General features: G+C 36.8%; 1 protein-coding gene across 1 annotated transcript; it reads left to right on the top strand.

Annotated features, from left to right (window-relative positions):
• Positions 1-11,650: 11,650 nt before the first annotated feature.
• Positions 11,651-26,963, top strand: LOC116194228. The gene is made up of 6 exons (XM_031522987.1): positions 11,651-12,268; positions 12,622-13,633; positions 24,448-24,891; positions 25,047-25,493; positions 25,605-26,057; positions 26,367-26,963. The coding sequence occupies exons 1-6, from the start codon at positions 11,703-11,705 to the stop codon at positions 26,766-26,768; spliced, it is 3,324 nt and encodes a 1,107-aa protein (XP_031378847.1). The 5' UTR covers positions 11,651-11,702; the 3' UTR covers positions 26,769-26,963.
• Positions 26,964-27,951: the final 988 nt, after the last annotated feature.

Consider the following 27,951-nt stretch of genomic DNA (forward strand, 5'->3'; position numbering starts at 1 on the left):
TGCCAGACTAAAATATGAAGCTCAGTGATAATAGAATCCCAAAATCAATGGTGAAAACCACGTAAGATCCTATTCAGTAAGCAGAGTAACATGACAATAGATACTGAATTCAATTAGAGACCCAAATAATATTCCAACAAAACAAACTATATATATATATATATATGCTCAAAAATTGCAAGAACTCCTATAAAACATGATATGCAAAACCTAATTATTTAATGATATTTCCAATCCTCAAGTGCTTAGTATCAATTTCCCTATTGTGCAATGTATATGTAAATTTCAACAAGCACACATAAGCCCATGCTTATTCACTAAAAAATCCAAAGCATAAACAACTCAAATGTTTAACGATCATGGAATTCAAAGAAATCCTAGAAAAATCTCTAAAATTATCAAAATATTGCTCGAAGACCAAGCATCAACTTAAGTCTACAGGATCTCCTAACCTAGGCTCTGATACCAAAATTGTCACGATCCGAAATTTCAGCAGAGTTTCCCCTAAATTTCATCGATATCCATTATCACATAAACTATTAACATAAAACCTGTTTTCCATAAATTTCCAAATGTATGTAACCAATCCACAAGCTCTAATATATATATATATATATATATATATTCCAAAAGAGTATTTTTTTTCTCTTCCACATCACTAAACCGACTAAACAAAAGTTTCTGATAGTAGCATATTCAAATATATTATATACGAAAAGAATACCTATCAAATAACTAAAGTCTCTACATAATCCTCCGAGCTGATCCCCGATATCAAAAATGGTTCTCCCGCACAGCTATAAGCTTATTTGGAAAATATATGTAGGGTGTGAGCTACATCTCGGCGAGTATTACATTCCAAAGCAAAATGAATTATTACTAAATAAATATTTAAATGCAAACAACAAAATATTCAAATAAATGATACAATTACATCCAATCTAACTATCAGCTCACCCGTACACACACACACACACACATATATATATACAAACTATAATAATAATTATATCTAATATAGTAACTAAATTTAAGTTCTACTAACAAATACACACAACTATTCCAACCATTTCTCTAATATTCAATATCACATGAACATCAAATCTGCATTCATTTATACTGCGTTTGGATTCAAAATAACATTTTAAAATCAGATTTTGATTTTGAAAAAGAGCGGTATAAATGGTTATATATGGGTCCACCCATTGATTTTGTATGAGTTATTTTGTTTTGTTTAAAAAAAAGTGGTATAAATGGGGCTCACCCTTTGACTTTATATGAGTTATTTTGTTTTGTTGTGGGTAGAATTAAGTTAAAGTTAGATTTTAAAATCATATTGGGAAATCAAACAAGCCATTAGCATTCCATAGCAAATCACTGCACAATCACTTGACAGATCAAGCTCTAGCATCCCACCCGCATTCAAGTATAAGAACATATTCCGACAAGCTCAACAATCATCACATCCATCTAAATCAATCCGAACAAACAATGCACAACACTAGCAAAACAATATAGCCATAAGATCGCATTTCCTTGCGAAATTTAGGACGGTACCGTGACCCCGCACATCTCACTCATATCATCCTCAACTCCCAATATCCATATCTCCTAAGCGGGGGCCGCCTATTAACCTCTGGTGGTAAGAGTTGACCTCAATTTATATTCCGTCGGGTCCAGTGGCCGATCAGGCCCCTATTTTTATTCTGCCGGATCCAACAGCTGATTAGGCCCCTTTTTCTAATCCGCCGGGTCTAGCGGACCCATGGATTTAAGAATTAAACAATATCATTATACACAAGCACAATCCCAATCATATTACAATGGTATCATATTATCACAACAAGTCTCATACATAATCATACCGCATATCTCAAGTCAAAATGAAACATAAGAGGCAGCATCTCTCAATTCTCTTCACAAAATGTAGTAAGACCGATTCCTTAATCTCTAACTATCACAATATTCTTTTTAAATTATTTACATGACTATAATATATCTTTTCACAAGAGAATAGAGTACTCACAGAATATTCAAAAATATTTCATTGGGTCGATTCTTCAAGATGCAAAGCTCAGTCTCCATAACCCCTATTAATTATAAGCATAAAAACCAGATAACACACAATACAATAGTTTAAGTATACATACTGGTGATATTAGATTTTTCATTCCAAAAGAAAAACCAACATTAACACTTCCATACTCGATCTAGCTTTATTATCCCTCTGTTCATCCATCAATGTGGAATAATTAATGAAAACATATCGTCCTCTACCTCCTCCAAACTTTACAGAACACTACTTATATAAAATCCCAGGAAAGCCTCTCTTACAACAACATATCGTATCATCATTTAATAAGTTGCTTTCTTCCAATTCAATCCAAGTGTATAGATAGAAACCAATGACTAGCAATACAAAGAAATCAGAAATAACGCCTACCAACATCATCTTTTTTTTTTTCCAGCACAGTTAACACTTGATTCAGAAGTTTCGATTTGAATTCCAGTTTTAATTTCCCCAATTTAGCAATCAATTATACGGCGCCCTTCAATTCACCAAGGAAAAGACATAATTGAATAGAATGGTGTCTCAAAACTCTAAGATCAATAATTTGTACCCAAAGCATCAATAATCTAAATGGGTCTATAAGCTTTACCCTCCCCTCACCATCAATCCAACTAACCCAACTTCCAAATTCACAAGAATAACAATTTAATGAATGAAGCTTAAATAAAATCAATTACATGCTTGATACCCGCAACCTAACTAAGTTCGAGAGCTCTTCCCATTTGAATTACCTTTAGCCCACGCTCACTCTCTGTCTCCGATGTTTACTTGTTCTTCTTGATACTCCTCTCTTACTCCTCCCTCTGTTTTGATTCTTCAACCTCTCACCTTACCCTTTCCCATCTGCCTCATCTTCTACCTCTACCACGAGCTCCCCCGAGCTCTTAGCCTTGCTCACTCCCTTGCTCTCTCTCTCTGTTTTCTTTCTTTCGTTTTTTTTTTCCAAGCCAAAATAGAGCAATGAAGAAGAGAGAGAAACAATTGAATGGCGGTGGAAAGGATTTCAGGGGAAAATGAGGGCCACGTGCGGCCCTTGCTACCTTTTCTTTTTTCTCGTTTTTTCCCCTCCAGCAACGTATGTATCTAATAAATGTGTATATATATATATATATAAAAGCATATGTATGTATAGGTATGCATGTTTCAAAAAAGATTGCCGGGTCTTACATTGATCATCAAGCTTTGCCTAAATACAGAGATATATGTGCTTAAATTTCATAACTGCTGGTCAAGAGGATAAAGATTAGCTAATTGACATAACATTAATGCTTTTCCTGGTACATCCTCGTGATCCTCGAAGTGAAAACTATTCCAGCAGTGCATGGTTCTGAACTTGCATTAGATTAAGAGAAACTTTCAATTGCAACCAAATGATAAACAAATGTCTAACATACAATTAGAAGGCACATGGGTTTATTTAGAACTTAAGAAACTTTTTTGTGCTAATCATCAATAATCCTAATGAAAACCCTCTTTACTTACATTGAAGATCATGACAAGACAAGGAAAAATGAAGGTTTCAACCATCTTAGTCGGAAAAAAATGACGAAAATATTAAAAAAATTGTACTTCTTAAATAAAAAGTGAAAGGAAATAAATGTGCACAGTAACAACAATAGGGGCCTGTCTTTAGCTTTGGAAATCAACGAGTTTAGTGCTAATCAATGAGCCCTAGTTGACAACCCTCTTAACCTACAAGAAGAACTTACACTCAACACAGAAAATCATGATAAGAAAAAACAGTTGGGAAATTGTATCATATAGCCTAACATTGATAGTTATTATTAGATATATCACAATCTTGATTTTTTTCCTGAAATATCCTAACGTTGACGTTTTGATCTATTATCTATCCCAACTTCTGCCTTTCTGAGATAGACGATAGATCAAAACGTTAATATTAGAATATCTCAGAAAAAAATCAAGATTGTGATAAATTTAAAAATAAATGTCAACGTTAGGTTATATGGTGCAATTAACCCAAAAAAATAAGGATTTTTAACCCACTTAGCTCAAAAAAAAAAGATGACTAAATCTTCAAAAAAGAAAAAAAGCAGCACTAGGCTTAAAAAGTAAAAATAAATAAATGAATGAATAAACAAATGTGACGATAAAACGAAATGGGTATGTCCTGTAGAAATCAACGACAGCTTCAAGACTGCAACATTGGGATCAATGAGCTCGTAAAGCATGACAAAAAAGACACACTAAAGCAAAGCTGACATTTTTCAACAGTAGAAGGGGACAATGGACAAAGTTCGAGTAAAATAATGAAGCAAATGGGGGGCAGCAGAGCAGGAAGCAGACAAACACCATGGAGGACCGGAGCGGTTGAGTGAGAGAAACCCAAAAAGGGACAAAGGAGATATAACTTCTTGGTGGGTAGGGGAGTGGACCCACTTCTCCGATGACGGATAGAGAGAGAATGAGAGAGAGCTAGAGAGAGAGAGAGAGTGACGGAACAGAGGAGAAATGCAAAGTCACTGATGAGAAGGAGAAATGGAGAAATGCTTGATGCTATGGCATCGTGCTGAATGAGAAGGGAGAAGTGGCATGTTATTAAATATCATCTTCTTTATTTGGTAAGGAGACATTTTTCCAACGGGTTATCTTATAGGTCGATTTTTGGAAATTTCAATTGCGGAAGGAGCTCATGTCATGTGCAACTCACCAACGAGATTTAATCACGGCTATAATGGTACTCGTCGAGCATATTATTTGTGCATATAATTTTTCTTTTTCGCTCGACTATTGTTTGCGCATATACATTTCCCATCAATAATCACACCGGTTGTAACTTTTGTGCATAATAATGATTTTTTTTATATAGTCAGGTTGTTGTGGGCCCTGCTCAGCTCCCTGCCCTTTTTGGATCCTGCCCCCCTCACTGTCTCCCGTAGTGCTTACGCTAATTGAATCTAATAAATGAATTAGTGGTTCACCCTGTGCATTGGACCGGTACTATTTATTGGATAAAATTTTTGAGAAATTCAAAATTCATCATCGTATTATTCAAGAGTGCCTTCTAGAAAAAGTAATAAATTAGTGTAAAAATTATTGAAGTCAAAACATTTTTGTTAATTGAATGTAGGGAACATAAATGCACTCTTGGTCAGTAGCTAAAATTCTCAAAGTACTGATGTGGCACGTCCTCATTGATCCAACGAAAGCCTCTCGTAATAGTTTTCCGAATTATATAATATATAGATATATTATTTGTACTGCCACAAAATTATCTAAGAATTTTCGTCTCACTTTCATATCGTCAAAATTTTTGTGATATACACATTTCAATTTATAAAAGTTATTAAATAAAGGACACAATTTAAATTCAACATAACAACCCCTCCCCTGGAAAAAAAAAAACTATCTTTTGTGCCCTAGTCCAACATATCCTACCACCTGCCTTGAAAAATCGACCTTTTGTGACTTCGTCTGTTGGTTTTTTCAGGTCTCGACTCCCCGATATCGATCACTGGTTTGAACTGATCGATGAAGCTTGGTGCTTTGATTTGACAGTCTAACAATTTTTTGTTGACTGTCGTTGGCCTGAACCGGTCAAGGAAATCAGGCCGTTTTAGTTTGACGGTATAGGGATTGGGCTGATTAGGGTTTGATTGATTTATTAAGTCTAGTGGTTGTGATTTGTGAATGGTTCATGCGCCAGGTTGGGTTCAAGATCCCCCTTGGCTCTGCCCCTCTGTTTTCACACAATAGCAACCTCTATATGGATTGCATTTGGCTCTGCTTCTCGGTATTGACTGAAGTTCACATAGAGTTTAGTTGCAAGAGATTGGAAACAAACGTACAGGAACCGGAAGGATTTTGGCAATTGTATTTGTATTTATTGGACGTGCTTCTGTCACATTGTATTTTCCTTTACAGTAATCCGACGGATTTGTTGTATTTTTATGTATTTGTAATCATTTCTTGAATATTTACCTTATATTCGTTTTTATTATCAATGGATGTTGATTGATTTGCTTAGAGAGGAAAAGGAAAAACATAACCACCCCTCCACCTCATAAAAAGTCCTTTTCTTGCACATATAATTAATATTATAATACTTATCAGAACTTATAACAATAGTTGTCAAACTTTATTACCAACGAGTCATACAAATTTAATTGAATGTAGGAGAAAATAAAATAATGGGATTTCTGGTAATTTAATTAGCAGGGTTCAGTGAACCCTGTGCATAGCACGTACATTCATCTGTTAAATTAAGTCTCAAATCAGCTGCCGATTTCGAGAATTGTTCTGTCGCTGCCAACTTTATTAATTAAGTTTATTGGCAACATTATGTGAAAAACAATAAGAAAACCGACTGAGGGACTAGATGGATGAATAGAAATATAGCGAGAGGCGACAGGGGATTAGTGGGAGGAAGTAAGACTAATTGGGTAGTCATTGATGTAACACTAGAATGCAGCATGCGCGTCGCACTTAAGGTCATTCCTAGTAGCTAGATTAAGCATATAATTTTTTTTTTGCCATGAAGGAGGCAAGTGAATCTAATACAATGAAATAGAAATATTAATAACTAATAAAGGGGCACGGGTAGTCTTTTGATAAATTTATTATTTAAGATATCAAATGCTTTTCAAAAACCAAGTGTTTATTCTAACAATATTGTAATTTTTGGAAAATATAAATAAATGCTTAATATTGTAGAAAAATATTGAATTTTTTTTATAAAATGATATATTCATATACGACTTCATAGGCGTGGAAAACATCGAAGATCAATGTACGAGCGAGTCATGAGCATGGTTGTCCGCAATTGGCTCAGGGAGTCTCATAGTGGACGTAGAGCCAACTTTGGGAGATTAAAAATTTTTAGGCAAACCACCAAAAGTTGCCTTCCTGGTTTCTAAGGAAACTTCATATAATGGAGAACAATTTAAAAATAAACTAGGCATTATCTCCGCTCCCTGCTGGGGATCCAAAAAGATTTTCAAACAATTTATTATTAGATATATATATATATATATATATATATATATATAGGGTTAATAATAATAGAATCACAAATATTTCACGTTTTAATGATTTTAGCAAGAACTTATTTATTTTATAATAAAAAATCACTAACTATCGATTTGATAATAATATTAGTACCACATCCATATCTCTGCTAATTCTAATCGGAATTATGGACGGGTATTTGATGGTGTCATATAACTCACGGTGATTAACCTAATGGGTCCCAATTTTTTAAATAAAAATTATTCTAAAAAAATAAAAAGAAAACAAGAAAAGCCTAAGGCCAACAGGGAGGAAGAGGTCACCACCCCCAACTGGGGTCATCAGAGAATTTGGAAATACTCTGAAATCTCCCTAGAAAATTAATATTCTTCCTTATGCACTTCAAAGTAAATTATATCAAAGCATATAAAAAAAATCAAACATTTCAATAGCTCTTTAAATTTAAATTTACAATCTATATACCATTATACAGGCAGGAGCAAAGCATATGAATGTGCCACATAAGAAAAAATGAGTTCATAGTTGCACGACTTTTCGAGTCACCACGAATAAAGATATGCCAAATAAGATAATGCAATGCTGCCAAGTTACTTATGGAAGTCGAAAGGATCTAAACTAATGAAAGGCCATAACTCTCTCACACGATCACATACACCTATATATATATACACACACATTTATATGGAACGGACTTTAGGTAGTGGCTAGAAAAGTAACTTCATTTTTAACACGGCCCACAATCAGTAAATTATCCCAAATTTTTTACAAGAATGATATAAAAAATATATATAATGAAAAGAACCTATCTTAAGAGAAGGAAATTGATTACCCAAAAAAAGAGAAGGAAATTGATTACCCAAAAAAAGAGAAGGAAACAACAAGCAAGTTATCGAAGAGAAAAATGGTTGGCTTTTGGGTATGTAAGTGCCCATAATAAATTTGGACGACTGAGATTTTTTTTTTAACGTCTAAACATATTATTACTTATATAATAGATTAAGTTCAATTGTTTTGGAAAGACACGACTAATGCACGATCACAATACAAAAATTTAGAGAAAAATATATTTGATATGTAAATTTATATTTTATATATTATTTTTCTAACTTATTACGAATTTATAACATTTTTAATTATGTCTAGCCCGTGCCTATGTGTGCATATGCACGGGGCTTCTGTCTAGTACTTGATAAAGGGGCATCAATAGTTCTATCACGATTTCGAAGTTATAATCGTGTATACTACGGTACTAAAAGCTCTTTCTCAGCAGGGTGTGGTATAAATAAGTACTACTATAGAAGCTCTTCATGGATTTAGTTGTAGCCAGTATATGGGCCCTACATTTTCGTTTCATTCGGGAGGCCCACGGTCGGCCCAGTTTTCCTTCATGGGCCCCCTCTAGCCCTGTAATCTTTTTCACTCATACAAACTGGACGGCATGCCTCTCTTTAATTTGTATATGCCATGGGCATGAAGTGCTTTTGTCTTGAACAATAACTATGCAGAATCAGTCGAGCTTCGGGGAAAGATCGACGACACTTAGTAATCGAATCCCAACCTTCAATTACGCAATTGCTAGCTAATGAATCACGTGGCGGATTATTGAACTCATCTTTAACCAATTTTGTGTTCATTGATTCATGCAAAAGGCTACTGAATAAGCCTTGGTATAGGGCTATAATGACCTCAAGAAATTAATGTGTACCGAGATATCACATATTTTTTGAGCCAAATTGTGCCTTTAATAAGCAATCATAATTGAAAGAATGACATTACACGTTCAATGTCTGAGATCAGTTTAAAATTATATGCTACAAATTTGATAAAAGGACCGAGCTAAACTAACTTCATTTGAATTGTTCGTGATAGAGGACCACCTTCAGAAGAACTACAATCAGTAGTTCATGATCAGTAGAGGCATGCATTGATATCACATGACACAGTTCATGTTTCATCCATTGAATCACACCATATATATGTATCCCACAAGCTCACCTTCCTCGGATTACAGTTCGAAGAGAGAAAACGAACAAGCAACAGAGCTCTTATCTTTTCAATTTTCTGTTTTTCCGAGGTTTAATTAGTTTCTTCCTGCAGAAAAGGCCTTCAACGAATAATGGCAAGCGAGATAGGTACTTCTACCCAACACTACAAGAAAAAAGCCGTGTAATGAGGGGTCGTGGCCATCACTAAAATTATAATAAGTCCTCACTAAAAATCTATAGTGAGGGACAAGGAGGCCTTCTCTGATGGTCACAAATAATTTCCCACTAATTCTTATAGTGGTGGTTAAGGAGCGACCACCCTTATAATTGGGATTTAGTGACGGTCAAACATGAACGCTATTGCCACAAGAATTAGTGATGACCTTGAATTGTGGACACTGTAGATGTTCTTATTATGACTTATATAGCCTTCTGGCCCTCACTAAAAAATTCACATTCAGTGAAGGTCACACGCCCCACTAAATCTGCTTACTAAGTTTCTGATAGTCTAAACGTCACTTATATTAACATAGTTAATGAGTCAAATTAAATAATTAAAACAATAATAAAAGAAAGGAAAATCAATGAAAATCAAATATTTATATTTGTGTGACATAGTACTCTATTTCAATCATTACTTGAAAAAGTAAAATCATTACGGTTTGGAATGTATTTACATAACTTTATGATATTCACCATAAGCTCCTCTGCCTCCCAATGGTCTTGTTGATTCCAGAATATCTTAGCAACTGTAGAGAAAATAACAAAATATGATAGGTAACCAACAATAGATATATCAATAAAATCAGTTTTACATCAATGAAATAAGTTATAAAAGTTTGTTTATACCTATTTCTCGCATCTTGTGGGGATTGTGCGATCATGGTGCATGTCCAATTAATTTCAAATACTTCAGACGCGTTTTTTTATGGACTCGATTTGAAGAAGAGGAGGCGCGTATTTCATATGGGCTGTATTTATTTGGAGTTAAACTTACGGGGATTCATTAATGGAGCTCACTTAGGGAAGTCAATGCAAAGCCCATTATGAAGAGCCCAGGATATGGACGTGTACTTTCATCGGAGGCGGTGAGGAGAAGATCTCTTTGGCGGCAGCATATTGAAGTTCAAGTATACGAAAATTTCGCGTTACGTTTAATTTTAAGAAGTTAAGTCCCGTTTGGTTTCGGAGTTTGATTTTAATTTGATTTTGATTTTGATTTTGATTGTGGAAAAGAACGAATGAGATGGTATTATAAATTTGATTTGGGAAACGTGTATTTTTGTTGTGTAGTGGATAGAGTTAAAATCAAAATCATGATTCTAAAATCAGACTATGAAAACAAAAGCAGCCTAAATAATTGGGTAATCTTTTTCAATAATCTAGATGTTTCGTTTTACAGATTTTAGGTGGTCTAGGTAGTTATTTACTTATTGAATAACATGTCAATATTGCTTTTATAGGCACATTCGATTTTGATAGATCTCATAGTGTTTCATGTACACACCTATATATATGTGTGTCAAAGTTCGTTGTAGGGTTCCGCACACATATCAATCAAACTCATATCTTTTATTCTTATTCGTTTTATCGCACTTAACTTTCCTTATAATTTACATTAATCCCACTTCCTTCCAACGCACTTTTCATTCCCGTTTATCTTTTCCGTTCAATTGGTTCCTCTTGGATCGAAACAAATTCGTTCTAGGAGCTTCCGGGTGGTGAAGGAGAGGATCTCAGCTTCTTCGACAACACTTGCCGAACCTTCTCTAGGGAGTGTGGGTTCACTTACATTAGTGGACAATCTCAATTTGCAACTCAGCCCTTTTGAGTTGTATTTGGTCGAGACATTAATTGGGTAGGCTCCACAGCTGCTTATTTTGTTTCGGACTCGGATTCGTGCGTGGATATTTGGTGGAGAGCTCAAAGTGGCTAAATTCCCGAGCCGTTAGATCGTATGAGGCGCACTTCGATTTTGTGAATTGGAAACCTAACTGTCGTTTAATTCATGAACTTTCAAGGTCATGGTACTATGCTTTGTATTGACGGAGCCGGCTAGTGACTCGCCAATATTTCTTGAAACTACTTCCTGACACATATGAAATTTCCTTACGTGTTGACGATTAGGTGAATAAAATAATTAAAGTTAAAATTAAAAAAGAAAACATTAAAATATTTTTTTTTAGATCTTAATTTTGACGTGAATAAATTTATTTTATTCAATTACAAGTGCTTATACATAATGCAAGAATAATATATACCCATACGATTATAATTTTTGAATAATAACAAATATTAAAATTTTATTTTATTTACTTATAATAAATTAAGTAATATTTACAAAGGAATCGATTTTCATTTTTAAATAATAAATTAAAAATATATTATTGCTGAGGAGAAAGCTTTTCCTTCAAGAAAAAACTCATCTCTCGGTGGGAATCTCTTTCCCACTGATGGATGAAAATTTTTGGTGTCCGAGAATCCTAATAATTCCCACCGCAAACATACTTTCTTCACATCGAGCCTATAAATGCTTGCCCCATCGAACATACTTTAATTATGAATCTTATTCCCATATCATTGGATAGGCTGAAATTACTCATCTCCTATCACCCTCTTACGCTACTTGACATCTTTAGCATTTAGCAAATCAAAGGATGCTGCCCGGTCTAAAGAAAAAAAAGGAAAGGATGGAGCCCCAACCCCGGCCTCGTCCGACTCCGTTATCGCCACGGGCACATCAGCTCACTGATTTTACTCAGCCTGACTGGAAGCACGACGTGTTTGTTAGCTTCAGGGGGGAGGATACGAGAAAGGGTTTCGTGTCCCACCTCTTCCACGCCCTATTGCAGGCAGATATACGCTGCTACCGGGATGTTGATCAGGCAGAGAGGGGGAAGGTGGTGGGACCTATGCTCATTAGCGCGATCCATCACTCCCGAATCGCTATCATCATCTTCTCCACCAACTATGCCGACTCCAAGTGGTGCCTCCAGGAACTCGTCGAGATTCTCAAGTGTAACAAGATGTACAGACATCATGGCCACATGTTAATACCTATTTTCTACAACGTGGAGCCGTCCGAAGTTCGGAACCAGTCCGGGAAGTTTGGGGAAGGATTCAATAGGAGTCAGGCCAAGGACCAGACGGAAAAGGAGGCTTGGAGAGTTGCCCTCAGAGAGGCTGGGACCATTTCATCTTGGCATGTGGACCATGACGCAAGGTGGGTACGACATAATAAGTTTCTTTTCATGCGTTCATTTATTCGTTCATTTTGGGCTGTACGTGCGGTCAGAGGATATAAGGAAGCAAACCTACTATAGTTTCACTTTCAAAACTACGCCAATCTTGCTATTAAATGAGGAGAAAGTCTACAATGCAATCATTTTAAATCGGTTCAAATGAATCCACACTTTCTTTTTTTTTTTCGTTTGATTACTTAAGCTCTCGGGTGAGTGCTACTGCCACACATAGGACTCCCCTTCTTATTCCGTGTTCCTTTTTTCTTTTTTCTTTTTTTTTTTTATGGTTAATAGTGACAGTTGTATGAATACAAAATTATGACTATTACTGCAGGGACGAAGCAGAATTCATTGGGCTCGTTGTGGACCACCTTTCCAAAAAAGTTTTCTTTTTGCGGTCTCCCTATTTTACAAAAAATGCGGTGGGATTAGATCACAACGTTGGTCATTTAATCTCTATGTTGAACATCGAGAAAGATGATGTCCGTATGGTAGGGATATACGGTATGGAAGGTATAGGGAAAACTGCAATTGCGAAAGCTATCTGCGGTCGTCTTTCTAACAAATTTGAAGGAGTCAGTTTACTTAAGGATATCCGACATGCGGACGAGAAACATAAACTTGTTAAGCTACAGAAGCAACTCCTTCAGGATATCTTAAAGATAAAACAAGTCATGTTGTCGGACCGGAAAAACCACAACTTGCGTGAGATTAGGACTCGGCTGTCTCAAAAGAAGATACTTCTCGTTCTCGATAACTTAGACAAGAAGAAACAGACATTCTTTTTCACAGGAGAACAGGATTTCCTCGGACCTGGAAGCAGAATTTTGATAACCACGAGAGATGAGCAACTGCTGGATGACCTCGGTGTCCACGAGAAGTTCATGGTCCCAGGATTGAATCCACAGGACTCACTTCAACTCTTCTGTCATCATGCATTTGATCAAGGCAATCCCAAGGAAGGTTATGAAGAATTGTCCAGAGGTCTTGTTCATTATGCCGGAGGGATCCCGTCAGTGATTGAGACTTTCACCGATTTTCTTTCCGGAAAAGTGAAAGATGAATGGTATCAGATACTCCAGAAGTTGGTAAAAAATCCTTGCCTTGATTCACTTGGAGTATACCTGACATCAATTTCTCCGATTGTACCCTTCAAATCTGTTGGTCCATGTGGAGGTTCTGGTACCCCTTTTGATGACGGAGCACATACCACTGTGAGGAAAATCTCTGTCGTCTTCGATAGTGTGATTCATTCGATCACCTTAGAGTACGATGATGATGGATCTTTGGTTCGTTCGCGTCCGCATGGTGGATGGTACTCTACTATGACCAGCAGACTTTGCCAGGTTAGTCTATTTTTATATATACATACATACATATATATATATATATATACACACACACTAGATTTATATAGGCGCAGCATGGTACGAAATTTTAGTTGATAATAAATAGCAAAAAGAGTACATTCCATTATTTCCATTAAAACTTGAGAAAATTTCGCTTTTGAAGTTTTACCTTTATTTTTTTATTGAAACATATAACATGCCGAATCATGTAAAGTTTTATTCTATTAAGGAACTAATAAATTTTACTTATATCAAAAATAAACTTTAGAAATTCTGATATATATATATATATATATATATATATAAAAGAATGGAAAACTGGCTGTGCGTGAGAGAAGCAAGCAACGGTTCACTGAAAAGGAAGATGATGGGTGAGTCGTGGGACACGTGTAATCTAGCGCGAACGTTTATTTATATTGTTGATATTACTAATTTTATAATACAAAATATTAGAAATAAATAAAAATATTGGGATTAATTACATTAATTTGTATCTAAATAATTTTTAAAAATCTCCCTGGGAACATGTAAAAATATTCTAAATATATTATACAAATTTAGAAAAAATTTTAAAAATGTCCAAGTTTATATTAATGAAGAGACTCGCAGAGACGACTCACTACAAGTTGAGGCACACGAACGGAGGAATTTCGTGAGTCTAATACGCTTATGTGGAAAGCCCTCGTTGCACGAACGGAAATATTTCATTAAAGTAGTTTGAATTAATATATATATATATATATGTGTATGTATAGATCAATTGACATTCGTGTGTTGCCCGGTAATATTTTATGAATATTTGTATAACAAATATAAATAATCAACATTTATGCCACTAATAAGTATGAGAGAAAAAAATTACGTATGTAGATATATCAACATAAACTGTGACTGCAATTAAAAAAGTGAATTTATGACAATAAACATGAGAAGTTATTGAAATTGTGAATAACATATATATCTTTAGAGAGAAAAATTTAACTTGTAATATGTATATGGAGATATCGTCTATGACTTAAAAGAGTGGATAAATTAAAATGAATAGAAAGATTATGCAAAAAAAGATTAATTTTCTGTTAATGGGTGGAGTTTTTCTTTCGGTGCCTGATTATTTAGCCTATCTTGTCTCATGGGTCTTTTCATATATAAAACAAAATAATCATATATGAATTCAAAATATGTAAAATGATTTCTTGAATGATCAAATTATTCAAATATATATGATTTGCAATCTCCTATGTAAAGAAATATAATTGATATTAAATTTCTATTTGGACTTATACAGGTTTGGATACATAGTCATTTAAAAGTTCAAAAACTTATGTAATATGATGAATTATGTAAAAATGAAAAAGAAGAATATGCCAATAAAATCTCTCTCTATTCCAACGTTCCCCTCACCTCTTATTTCTATTTCTCTTCTATGCCATACATAGGGTAACAATTGAAACCTGAATCAGAAAACTTAGAAAAGTGGAAATTCTTCGGAAAGAGGGATGGAAGAGAAGATTACATGGGAGAGGAGATGACACATGGAAGAGAAGAAGTGTGTACGGAGAGATGAGTGTCCTTGATGCCTTAGTACGTTTCTTTTTATAGGCATCAAAAGTTTTCTTTTCACTGCAGACAAGTTCTTGCCATGATCCTATTGCCACTTTCTTTCTTTTTAAATAAAATATACATGCTTTTTCTTTTTTCTTTTTTTCAATTATTTTTCCAACAAAGGCTTGCAAGGCACGTATTTCTCCATTTCATGATATCTTAGCACGTAGTGTCGGCGGGAATTTCCTATAGCTTTGCATGGAGACCTGTTTTCATGTCAGAGAGCAATTATGGAAGTCTTGACCTGTATTCCTATCAAGGGATGCTCTTTTTTCATGTGAGATCAGCCCATAGTCGGTCTAACAACTGGGGATTTTTCTCAGACCAATTGAGAACATAATGATGGTCCAAATGCTCCTTGTTGAGCTGGACCCACCATTAGCATTTCAATTATCGAATGAGCACCGACAACTGAGTTTGAGGATCTGGCCTGCATGCATAGGTCCACTGGTCAACCTATGATAATCCAAAAATTTAGTAAAAGAGTAAGAGCACACGGGAAAAATGTCTCGGTGAACCCATGATAATCAACATGTCCGGTGCTATCATAGATTTTATAATAATTTTTTTTGAGATTGTTTCCATATCAACTTGTTTATTTCCCATCTGATTCTTCTTCAGAGGAGCTAGTTTTATCTAAGAAAATTATAGCCCGATTATTTTAGTTAAAATTTTAAGTAATGGTTTGGATGTAAATCCTATCGTAGTTTGGGGTGTATCCTGTCTGACCGAATTTGTCAATTCTTCTGATATAAATTCTTTCATGCGTTTGGAGTGCTCTGGACCTACATTAATTTCATCTAAAAATTCTCTCCTATTAGATTTTGGTATTTCATGTGGTTTAAATGGAGGCTTTTCATTGGAAGCAACCCTGAAAGGGATGTCCTGGATACTATGTTTTTTATCTTGTCTAATTGGGATCCTAAGGTATTAAGATATATAATTATCTGTAAAGTCATTTTGCCCTAAAATGTTCTTAATATCCTTTGTTGTAACATTTTCATTTGTTTTAATTTTGAAAGGGCTTTGCTACTACTTCTAACTGCTTATGTTGCAATCTTACTGATCACGCCGAGTCTCTGGTATATAATATATATATATTATTTCAGGCGATTTCGGATACCGTTAAGTTATTTCGATCGGTCCTCGATTTTTTCGAGTAGGTTTTTTCCACCCCTAAAACCCGTGCAAAAACTTATTAGATTTTTTTTAGATTCAATTTTTTTGGTCTGGATTGGTTTGGGTTTTCAGATTTTTCGGACTTTACTAACACCGTAAATGACACCAATCTAGCAATCAATATATTTGGTTATTTTTCACTTTTCTTATGTGTATTCCTGCGAGTAGCGTGGATGTGCACCCCTAGTATATATACGGTTACATAATTTATTAGAACAACGTTGCATTTTTTTAAAGCATACGAAGGATGATATTGCTGTGGACTAGACATCAATGTCACTTATACTGTTGAGATATGTTGTCCCACATCGAAAAATTGAGAAAGAAACCACAAGCTTATATGAGGCTTGGGTTCAGTAACCTATTAGCTTAAGCTTTTGGGTTGCAGATGGGCTCAAATCCGTGTAGGTCTAAGTGGGTATTTTACATGGTATCAGAGCCCAGGTTACGCGTAGCGCGCCCACGCGCGTGTGCGCACTCACACCGCGTCAGGCCCAATATGTCCGAGTGCAACCAAAGTGTGCGCCTCGTAGTAGTCCCCCCTCGTCTGAGCACGGAAGAAGAGTCCGGCTCAAGGTCAATTATTGAGGGCGGGTGTTTAAGGACACGTGACAACGTGTAGGTAAAAACAGACTACACGTTGCACATGAGGACGAGTGTTGAGGATATTAATCCCACATAGGAAAGATGAATCAAAATCCACTGGTTTATATGAGATTTGGGTACCACCACTTATCAGATTGAGCTTTTAAGTGGATATGGGCCCAGATCTGTATAAATCAATAGAAATTTTATATGGTATCAGAGCAGGTTATGCTTCCGCGCGCTCATGTGGGCTCATATCACGCCAGATTCGATTCCGAGGTAGCCAAGAGTGCGCCTCATGTTAATCAGGCCCAAGAGTGGCCTGGTCCAGTTCCGAGGTAGCTAAAAAGGTGCACCTCTAGTTAGGCTCGAGTGTGGAGCTCGAGGCTAGTTTGGTATTTGTTCCCCCCTTGCCCGAGTATGGAAGAGGATGCCCGGCTCGGGTCAGTTGTTAAGGGCGGGTGTTTAAGGCACGTGGCACGTGTTGGACCACACGTTGCCACGTGAGGGCGGGTGTTGAGATATGTTATCCCACATCGAAAAATTGAGAAAGAAACCACAAGCTTATATGAGGCTTGGGTTCAGTAACCTATTAGCTTAAGCTTTTGGGTTGCAGATGGGCTCAAATCCGTGTAGGTCTAAGTGGGTATTTTACATGGTATCAGAGCCCAGGTTACGCGTAGCGCGCCCACGCGCGTGTGCGCACTCACACCGCGTCAGGCCCAATATGTCCGAGTGCAACCAAAGTGTGCGCCTCGTAGTAGTCCCCCCTCGTCTGAGCACGGAAGAAGAGTCCGGCTCAAGGTCAATTATTGAGGGCGGGTGTTTAAGGACACGTGACAACGTGTAGGTAAAAACAGACTACACGTTGCACATGAGGACGAGTGTTGAGGATATTAATCCCACATAGGAAAGATGAATCAAAATCCACTGGTTTATATGAGATTTGGGTACCACCACTTATCAGATTGAGCTTTTAAGTGGATATGGGCCCAGATCTGTATAAATCAATAGAAATTTTATATGGTATCAGAGCAGGTTATGCTTCCGCGCGCTCATGTGGGCTCATATCACGCCAGATTCGATTCCGAGGTAGCCAAGAGTGCGCCTCATGTTAATCAGGCCCAAGAGTGGCCTGGTCCAGTTCCGAGGTAGCTAAAAAGGTGCACCTCTAGTTAGGCTCGAGTGTGGAGCTCGAGGCTAGTTTGGTATTTGTTCCCCCCTTGCCCGAGTATGGAAGAGGATGCCCGGCTCGGGTCAGTTGTTAAGGGCGGGTGTTTAAGGCACGTGGCACGTGTTGGACCACACGTTGCCACGTGAGGGCGGGTGTTGAGATATGTTATCCCACATCGAAAAATTGAGAAAGAAACCACAAGCTTATATGAGGCTTGGGTTCAGTAACCTATTAGCTTAAGTTTTTGGGTTGCAGATGGGCTCAAGTCCGTGTAGACCTAAGTGGGTATTTTACATATACCTTGTTTGGATCATGGGGTAAGAAGGTAATGAATGGTTAAGATATGGAGAGTTATTATACATACAAGCTATCATATACCAAACCAAACTACTAGATGAATGACGCAAGTAAAAAATATTGAATTATTCTTTCAAATAGGCCCAAATTAGTTTTAACAAGTGTGGATGTCGAAAGCCCGAACTCATCGCAAGAAGCTTCTAACACCATCCCCTAGCCCATCCAACCTCTATAAGCTCTATCTCTCTCCCCTTTCCTTCCTTCCTCCCATCCTCTCTAAGAGAAACCACGGGAGTGAGGTCTGCTATGAGGGAGGATTGTGGTTGAGATAGATATAGAGATAGAGATAAAAATAGCAGAGAGAGAGGTGACCACCAAAAGGATGAAAAGAGAGAGCTCGTACCAGAACCCCACATCAATCGTATTATCCCTGTTGGAAGAGGAAGGAGGATAGAGAGAGAGTGAGTGAATTTTTAAAGGTGAAAAAAGTTGGGGATTTTCGAAAAATATATATTTTTTGTCACAATTCTCACAATAGTTGGCGGGCTCATTTTTACATGTATCAAAATATCAAACATCTAATAATGATTTACTATATTAAAGATCCACTTAGGACGTGCAAGTGGCACGTTACACTGGATCGAGTACAAGTGAACTTAGACTGAACATATAAGCGGTATGTTGGTGTGGAGCATGGATCTTGTAGAGATGTGCCTTGTGTTTGGACCTCGGGAGACCGAAGACAAAAGGGACAACTTGCTGGTTGAGTGGAAACCGCAGTTAGAGCCATGGAACCGTGGTCCCTGACTTAATTGAGGTGTTGGCCGCCTCAAACCGCAGAACAGACAAATCAAATCACGGTTTAGGAAGGATAACTCTTGTATCTGCAAATCGGTTTTAAACCATACTATGGGCCTATGAATCGTGGTTTGGCATCGGGTTTGACTTGTTTCTAGCCCAATTCAAGTTCATAACACTCTTGTGGGATATTTGAGAAAAGGTTGAGGATGTCGACGGGGTTTAAAGTAGAGAAGTTTGATAGATCAAATGAATTTGAATTGTGAAGGATAAACATGAAAGATTAAGGGAGCTCTTGAATGTCCACAATGGAGGCCGAGGAGACGAAGAAAGTCATGGCGAAAGTCCTAATTGCCATCCAATTGAGCATGTCAAACAAGGCGCTTCGAGAGTTGTGTGATAAGGAGCCCGTTTCGAAGTTGTGGCAAAAGCTTATACCGTTGCAATTGAAGAAGTCATTGGCAAACCGGCTATATGTGAAGCAACGATTTTATCAATTTCAAATGAGTCTGAGCACCTTGATTGCCGATCACATGGATTTTTTCAACCATATTGTTATGGATCTCCAAAAAATTTATGTGAATATTAATTATGGACCAAGCTCTACTCTTACTGTGCTCGTTGCCAAAGTCGTATGAAAACCTTATTCATGCGATGTTATGTGGGAGGATGAGCACTACTCTTGAAGATGTAAAGTCAAAGCTATTCTCCAGGGATTTCAAGAAGAAAATGGTTAAGAATCAATAGGGCGATAGCAACGATCTCTTTATACAAGGATGGGGGAATGAGAAAGATTCTCAAGGCCAAAGGGAGTTGTAGAGTAAGTCAAGAGGGAATTAGGTGATCTGATGGCATTGCAAGGAGTAAGGGCACCTCAAGAAGAATTTTAGAAGATGAATAGGAAGCGCCAGAATGCCGGTCATATGGCCACTGCTGGAGTAGTTGAGAGGGATTCTGATGAGGAGGAGCATGGTGGATGCATTCATAAGAGCCCATGAGCATGTGAATAGAGATATGTTTTGCTACTTCAGCGGATAGCTCAAAGACCAGTTGGATCTTGGCTATAGGATGCTCTTGCTATATGTGTCTCAATCGAGAACCCTTCGCCACTATGAGAAGATTGAAGAAGGTAAGGTTCTCATGAGCAACAACAACGCCTCCAAGGTAGTTAGTATTGGTATTGGGCAGAATAAAGATGTTTGATGGCATTATTAGAACTCTACCTAATGTCAGACATGTCACTAAGATGAAGAATCTGATTAGTTTCGATACTCTTGATTGTCTTGAATATGAGTATAGTGGGAAAGGTGGAGTCTTGAATGAGTTTAGGGGTGTCCTTATGATCATGAAGCGTCTAAAGCACAATAGCCCATCCATTATGTAGAGGAGCACAACTATGAAAACTTTAGCCATTTGTTCAACAGACCTTAATATTATCATAACAAAAATTTGGTACATGAGGCTCAAGCACATCAATAAGGGGATTGACGAAGCTGAGTAAGCGTGGATCACTCTACGGTCAGAAGATGGGATTGCTAGATCTCTATGAGCATTAAACCTTTAGGAAACAACACGGGGTAAAGCTTAACATCGAGATTCATCAGACCAAGGGTATTCTGGCCTATGTTAACTCATATTTGTAGTGTCCTTCTTAAATTCCATCAAAGAGCCGGTGCAAGTATATGAAAACCTCAATTGAACAATAACTATTCAAGAAAAAGTTTGGGTATACTTTATTAAATATAAGACTGGTGTATTCATGAAGTTCAAAGGTTGAAAGACACTTTTTGAGAATTAGACAAGAAAATCGATCAACTATCGAGGACTCTAAATTATTGATGAATTCAACACGTTTTGTAGTAAGCTAGGAATCGCATGATATCAGACAGCTCTGAGAATGCCACAACGTATCGATATTGCTGAGTAGATGAACAATCCATTACTTGATGAGTAGGTCTCCGGTCATTGAGTGCATGGCCCCAAATGAAAAGCAGATCGGGCAACCCCCAGTCATGGTAACTTGAGGGTTTTTGCATATCTGTCTTATGCTCATATCAAAGATGGGAAGCTTGACTGAAGAACCAAGAATTGCATCCTCTAAGAATATGCTGATGGGGAGAAGGATTGTATGTTTTAGTGCTCGGACGGTTCAAAATTCTTCATTAGTTGTGATGTGACCTTTAATGAATCAACTATATTGAAAATAGAGTGAAGGGACTGAAAGGATGGAGCTAGAGTATGAGGAGCAGGTGAAGTTAAGTGAGAAACAAGTAGAACTCAAGATTGGGCTATAAGAAAGTCCACAAGAAGTTGAGGAAGCACATCCTGAGTTTCGTCATTAACAACTGCAATAACTTCTGTAGGATTGTAGTCTCGCTAGATACAAACAATTAAGTGGATAAAACCTCCCCAGAGGTTTGGGCATGTAGATATAATAGCTTTTGCATTGAATATAGCTGAGGAAATTGAGGATGACAACACACCTAACTGCATGGAAGCTATTTAGAGTAGGAACTGAGTGCACTGAGGAGCAGCCATGACCAAAGAGATGCAGTTTCTTAGGAAAAATTAGACATGGGAGCTTGTTAAGTCTCCCAAGAATAGAAGATTGTAGGGTGCAAGCGGGTCCTAAAGAAGAAAGAAAGGATCCCTAGTGGTGTACTTTGATAATCAGAGTGCTATTTGATTGAGTAAGAACCAAGTCTACCATGAAGAGGACCAAGCATATGAGCATCCAATATCATTTTATCTAGGAGGTTACTAATCGTGGAGTAGTACAAATCGAGAAAGTCGGGACAACGGACAATCCATCGAACATTTTCACAAAACCTGTGACCATGGACAAATTCACGTATTGATGGGACTTGGTTAGTATTTGTAGACCTTGGGGTGGAGCCCCAAGGTAGCAAACATAGAGTAGGAGGAGTGTGAGGCCAAAACGATGCATGGTGGAGATTGTGGAAATGTGTCTCACTTTTGGACCATATTTGACTTGAAGGACTAGACAAATGAGATTCAAACTTGCAACCTCTTTCTCTCAAAAATGTTTAGTTTTTATTACCAGTCTAAAGACAAACATTCTTTTTGTTTTTTTTTTAGGAAATTTAAAGAGAAATTACTTGCATTGCTAAATATGCAATATGTTTATATATATATATATATTTATATATTATATCTTTTTATTATGATATATAATACCTTCGACCTCAAACTTGTTAGAGGAACAGCATTTTTGTGCAATGTAACAAATTTTCGGCACTAAAGCGAGAGATTTTAAGGTTGAATCTCGTTATGGGACTCCCATGCCCCTTTTTCTCTCTTATTTTTTTTTGTATTGGAGTTATGATTTTTCTTATAATCGAAAAATTAAAAAACAAAAGATAAAGAAATAAATTAGTGTTAGTAAATAACAAGTTATCTTAATAATAGAAAATCACAGATATAGAGGGTTTGTGTAGTGGCGACACCATCGACTTCGGGAATTGATCGATGGTGGGTTGAGGGAGGCAATCCCCCATCTCTAATATTTTGAGATTCAAAGAAAATTTATATATCATTATCTAAATTCTGATATTATTCCATATATTTGACCCTTTAATTCAGAAATAATATCTTCCTATTTGTCCCTTCAAGGACCTCTCCTCCGCTCACTCCAAATTCTAGGTCCATCCCTAATCAAATTGGAAGAGATCTGTTTTCAATTTCGTACAAATGGCACTCTCTATCTATTCCCTATTTAGACGCATGGGTCTCTTGATCAGTCCCTATTTTCACACATACTAGAGAGCAACTCAATGTTGCGGATCGAGAAAATTTTTCGTCACTCTTTTGCTTCATTATACTAGTCTACGTAATAGATTATATAGGAAACAATTGGCACTAATAATAAAAATACTTATGTGGAAAGTTTATTAATTCTTAATGGCTTATAAATGATTCAGATTTTTTAAAAAATTATATTAATTTATATGTCATACCATATAAAAGCTAACATTAATTTAATTTTCAATATTCCTACTTACAATATCATAATCATAATATAATAGACATCAAGTGACCCGGTAATTTTAAAAGTATCTCTTGGCCACAGTCAAATCAATGTACAAGTAATGATTAGTTTCAGTCAATAAGCTGGCATAATCTTTCAGGTTCAAAATAATAAAATACTTTTAGCATCACAAATAAAAGGTATAGTTAAACTAGACGAAAGGCATGTGTTATGCACGAACTATAGATTTGATGGGCATATTAACAGATTGGTGACAACTATTGAATCAGACAAATAGGTAAAATAACATTCCGTCTCTGACTAAGATCCATACTAAGACTAATTTTTATCTTTTTCATTTGCAATTGTAGTTGATTAAATTTTATTTCTTATGGGTCATATCTTTATAATGTCTACATAAAAAGTGAGTTTCCCGTAATTCATAGGGTAAAATAATTTTTGTTTTGTTCATTCCAAGGGTACGTGTAACCACGAAATGTTAATTTTTTTTTACTTCTTTAACAATATATATTGTTTATGACTTTTTAATTACCATAATGTAAAAAACGTTTGGAATTCAGAGTGTGGATGTAACTTTATTTTGTTATGATTGGAGGGAACTCTAAAAGTCATTCAACTACGGATTATCTAAACCCTACGTGGCATTATCCGATGATTTGATCCGGCTTGTATAATTATATATAGATATAAATTGGTGATAAAAATTATTTTGTTTATACTTAATAAAAACTATTACTAAAGTGCATTGATTTAGGTGATTCAGCTCCTATTTCTCTTAAGCAAAATTTTGAATTTGGATCTTGTAAATGGAGAAAATCTCCAATTGGAAGAATTTTACCCCTTTGCGAGCTAACTCGATTCGAACATGAACTATGCGGGGCTTTGAGATGCAAACTAGGAAGAATAAATTTTAATTAAGTAAAAAATGTAAAATTTATAGTTAAGAAAAAAAGAAGAAGCAGGGTGGGTGCCTAGAGTGGGGAAGCCCACCTCCCTCGCCATACATGAGAAAAATGGGACCAGTAGTCACTACATAGTCAAAGTCAATAGTCAATTGTTAATATGATATATTATACTCTACCTACATATGTATATCAACTCATCTGCTAGCTATTCTACCATGCATGCATCCTCAGGGAAGTTAATTTCATGTTCAAATGCTTGCAGGTTGCACTAGATTATCCAAATGAGTTCTTGATTTCAATCTCAGGATACATTGAAGAAAATTATCGTTTCAGAGTAATCCGGTCACTCAGGTTCCATAGTAACAGACGAATGTATGGACCGTTTGGTGAAGAAATGGGGACAGCTTTCACTATTCCCCCAGTAGATGAAGGAATGATCATTGGGTTTTTCGGAAATTGTGATGAAGTCCTTGATTCCATTGGAACTCATTTTGGACCAGTTCCCCATCCATATCCATTCAATTCCATAACACACTTTGACCGTGAAAGTGAAACCTGGGATGACAAAAAGCATATGGATATAAGGAAAATCAGTGTGGTGTCCTCTGCTTCAGTGATCGAGTCCATCAGCGTCTTATATGATAATTATGGGCATCCACTTGGTCCCTTCACACACGGTAGAGCTGAGGGAGGCGAAAAACACACCGTAAGTTCTGCTCAAGTATGTTGTATTCGAATATTGTACATATAAATATATCAATAAATCTGTCAAAATTTAAATGGATCTATAAGTAGTTATTGGATATATGACCAACACAAAAGTTTGAACTGATAGATGGCGATATCTATGCTCATGTACAGATTAAGCTGGACTATCCGTATGAGTATTTGACATCTATATCTGAATATATAGATGAAGTATCAGGTAAAGAACGAGTTCGATCTCTGACATTTCAAAGCAACAAGAGGAAGTACGGACCCTTTGGAGAGGAAAACGGAAGGCATTTTCCAGTCCAATGGAACAGTGGGAAGATTGTGGGATTCTTTGGAACAGTTACTTATGATTCCCAGCTCGAGTCCATCAGAGCGCATCTTGAACCTGTTTCTCATATACATCCCTTCGGGAATGCTGGTCCATTTGGAGACGAAGGTGGTCACCAGTGGGATGATGGAAATAATAGCAACTTAAGGAAAATAGTTCTTTCTTGGGGACGGGTCATCAATTCCATCTGGTGTGTCTATGAGAAAGATGGGATCATCGTGGAAGGACTCAGACACGGAGGAACTAGTGGTTCAAATGAATTTACAGTTAATTACTTCGATTTAAATATCTTTCCCTTTTCCTTTCTAGAGCAGTTTGGGAGGTCGGAGTTCGTTTTATTAACTAACTAGTTTCTTTGTGATCTCTAACATTTGCAGATCGAATTAGATTACACAAATGGTGAATACATTAGCATGTTGTCTGGATATTATGGAAAAGTGGAGGATGTCAATGTTATTATATCTCTCAGGTTTCAAAGTAACTTCAGGCCATATGGACCTTTTGGAGAAGATGAGACTCGAATAAATGGGACGTTCTTTAGGACTCCATGGAACATTGGCATGATAAATGGATTTTATGGAAGGAGCGGACGCCGTTTTCTTAACGCAATTGGAGCACATTTCGCACCAGTTTATCATAAACTTCCGCTCAAGGCTATTGGACCCTTTGGAGATGACAGCAGGCATCAATGGGATGATGGGAAACATACTGGAATAAGACAGATTAATCTTCGAATTGGATGTGTACTTGATTCCATCAAATTCATATATGGCGATAATGAAAATGTTGCGGAAGGTTCGTACCATGGAGGCGATGGTGGAATTCCTAGGGTAAGTTGCTGCTACTTTTCGTTTCTCCTATGTATTAGGCAATTCGCTATTAAGTGCAACCTTGGCGAAAGTGAATGGAAACGGAGAGTGGAATGGAATCATCCGAATTTTGTGAAGTGTTTCCATTTCTTTTCCTTTGTGCTCGACCATAATATATAGATTTAAAATGATCAAAGTCCCCACTCATTCATCTGGCCGGTGCATGCAATCTTTTTTTCTTTTTCTTTTTCAAAATTTTCACTGAAACTAACCAAACAATCATTAAACATCTATCTTTTTAAACTTATGCTTTTACTTATTCTTTTGCAGGAAATTAAATTTGATTATCCAGATGAATATTTGAAGTCAATATCTGGACATATTGGACAGTTAGGGAGTCATGTTTGCGTCAGATCACTCACACTTGGAACCAACAGAAGGAAAATTGGACCGTTCGGCAGCGAGGATGGAACACCTTTTTCTTTTACATCAAATAACGGCAAAATAGTTGGATTTTCCGGAAGCAATTCTGCTTATCTTCATTCAATTGGCATGCACGTCGAACTCTTCTCGGATGACCAGCCTATTGAGGAAAATTCTCTAGGAAGAATTCGTAAAAAAACCCCAAGACTTCGGGAAGGAAATTGGGAGTCTCATTTTGAGGAAACCAAGAAAAGAAACCGGGAGTCTCATTTTCATCCCAGAATGGCTCCTCTGATGATTCCAAAATGAGCAGAGGTGACAGCACATAATGGAAAAAATTTGGCAACTATCGTGGAATAGTCTTCCCATTTAATGCGTTGATTTCTTCCTGCTTTGCTCTTTTGTTAACATCAGTAGTGTACATTTGCTTATATACACAGGACGGTGTAATTGTAATGTCAAGTTAGAATGCAAAATCATTCAACCAAAGTTGCTGTCTCTCAATCTTCTATTCAGCACTCTGACTGATTGGGTTTCATTCAATTATATAACAAAATCAGGAGGAGGACTTTTGATTTCATTCAATCATGTGCTGGTTTGAGCCAAAATAAGTATAAGGATAGAGTCTATGTATATCTGGTTTGCCTTATCTGTCTCATTCCATTATTTGCAGCCGTTTTGTACTGCTTTTCTATCGTAACTTATGCTTCCAAATATCTTTGTACTCGTGAACAATCCTTCGACTATGCACACACTGACTTCGGCCACATTTATGTAATTCCATGCTCAGTACCAGTGAAGGTGGGTCTATGAAATAAAATATAAACCGCAGGGGAAGAAATTGTTGAATCTAATGTTTAAAAACTAACATATATAAGAGCAAGAGTTTGGCATGTCGATGGACCAAATCTCCTGCCCTTTGAGTAAATAAATCAGCTCTCAAGGGATCCAGAGCCAGAAGGAGTGAAGGACCCCACATTGCTGAATAACATCCATCAAGGAGCCTAAAGAGTACAAGAGATGCTGCGCTGATATTACTTTGTCTCTAGGCCGTAACCTGGCGGCTTCTTTTTTTAGCACAAGCACGGTAGTCTAATTTATCTTGCCCCTATTGCATTATTCTCATCGCCTTTCCATAAGAAGGCCTTGCACTTTTGTTCGACCTGCTGCTTCATTGCCCTCTTGGGCAACACAAAACGTATTAAACTGAGGAGGGAGTTTAGAATGGACATATTAAGATGTAATCTACCTGCGTAGGACAGGTGGTTTAGAGGCCCAGCTGCTGTTGCCATGAGTAATTTTGTCCCGAAGAGGCTTGCAGTCTTTATCTGAAAAGCTTCCCGATATCAGTGGAACTCCAAGATATCGAACTGGTAGCCTGACTGTCTTGAAGCTTGTCTCACAGAAAATACAAATCTATACTGGCCCCTGCGTGAGGAGAGTATCAGTAAATAAATAAAGAAATATAACATACCGTATCTAACTAGTCATG

The sequence above is a fragment of the Punica granatum genome, chromosome 2 (assembly GCF_007655135.1).
Source record: "Punica granatum isolate Tunisia-2019 chromosome 2, ASM765513v2, whole genome shotgun sequence".
In the NCBI taxonomy this organism is placed as follows: domain Eukaryota; kingdom Viridiplantae; phylum Streptophyta; class Magnoliopsida; order Myrtales; family Lythraceae; genus Punica; species Punica granatum.

Excerpts from the sequence above, each read along its gene's own strand:
- LOC116194228 (XM_031522987.1), top strand. The coding sequence starts at position 11,703 with ATGCTGCCCGGTCTAAAGAAAAAAAAGGAAAGGATGGAGCCCCAACCC. Across the intron at positions 12,269-12,621 it reads CATGTGGACCATGACGCAAG|GGACGAAGCAGAATTCATTG; the intron begins GTGGGTACGACA and ends CTATTACTGCAG. Across the intron at positions 25,494-25,604 it reads GTGGTTCAAATGAATTTACA|ATCGAATTAGATTACACAAA; the intron begins GTTAATTACTTC and ends TAACATTTGCAG.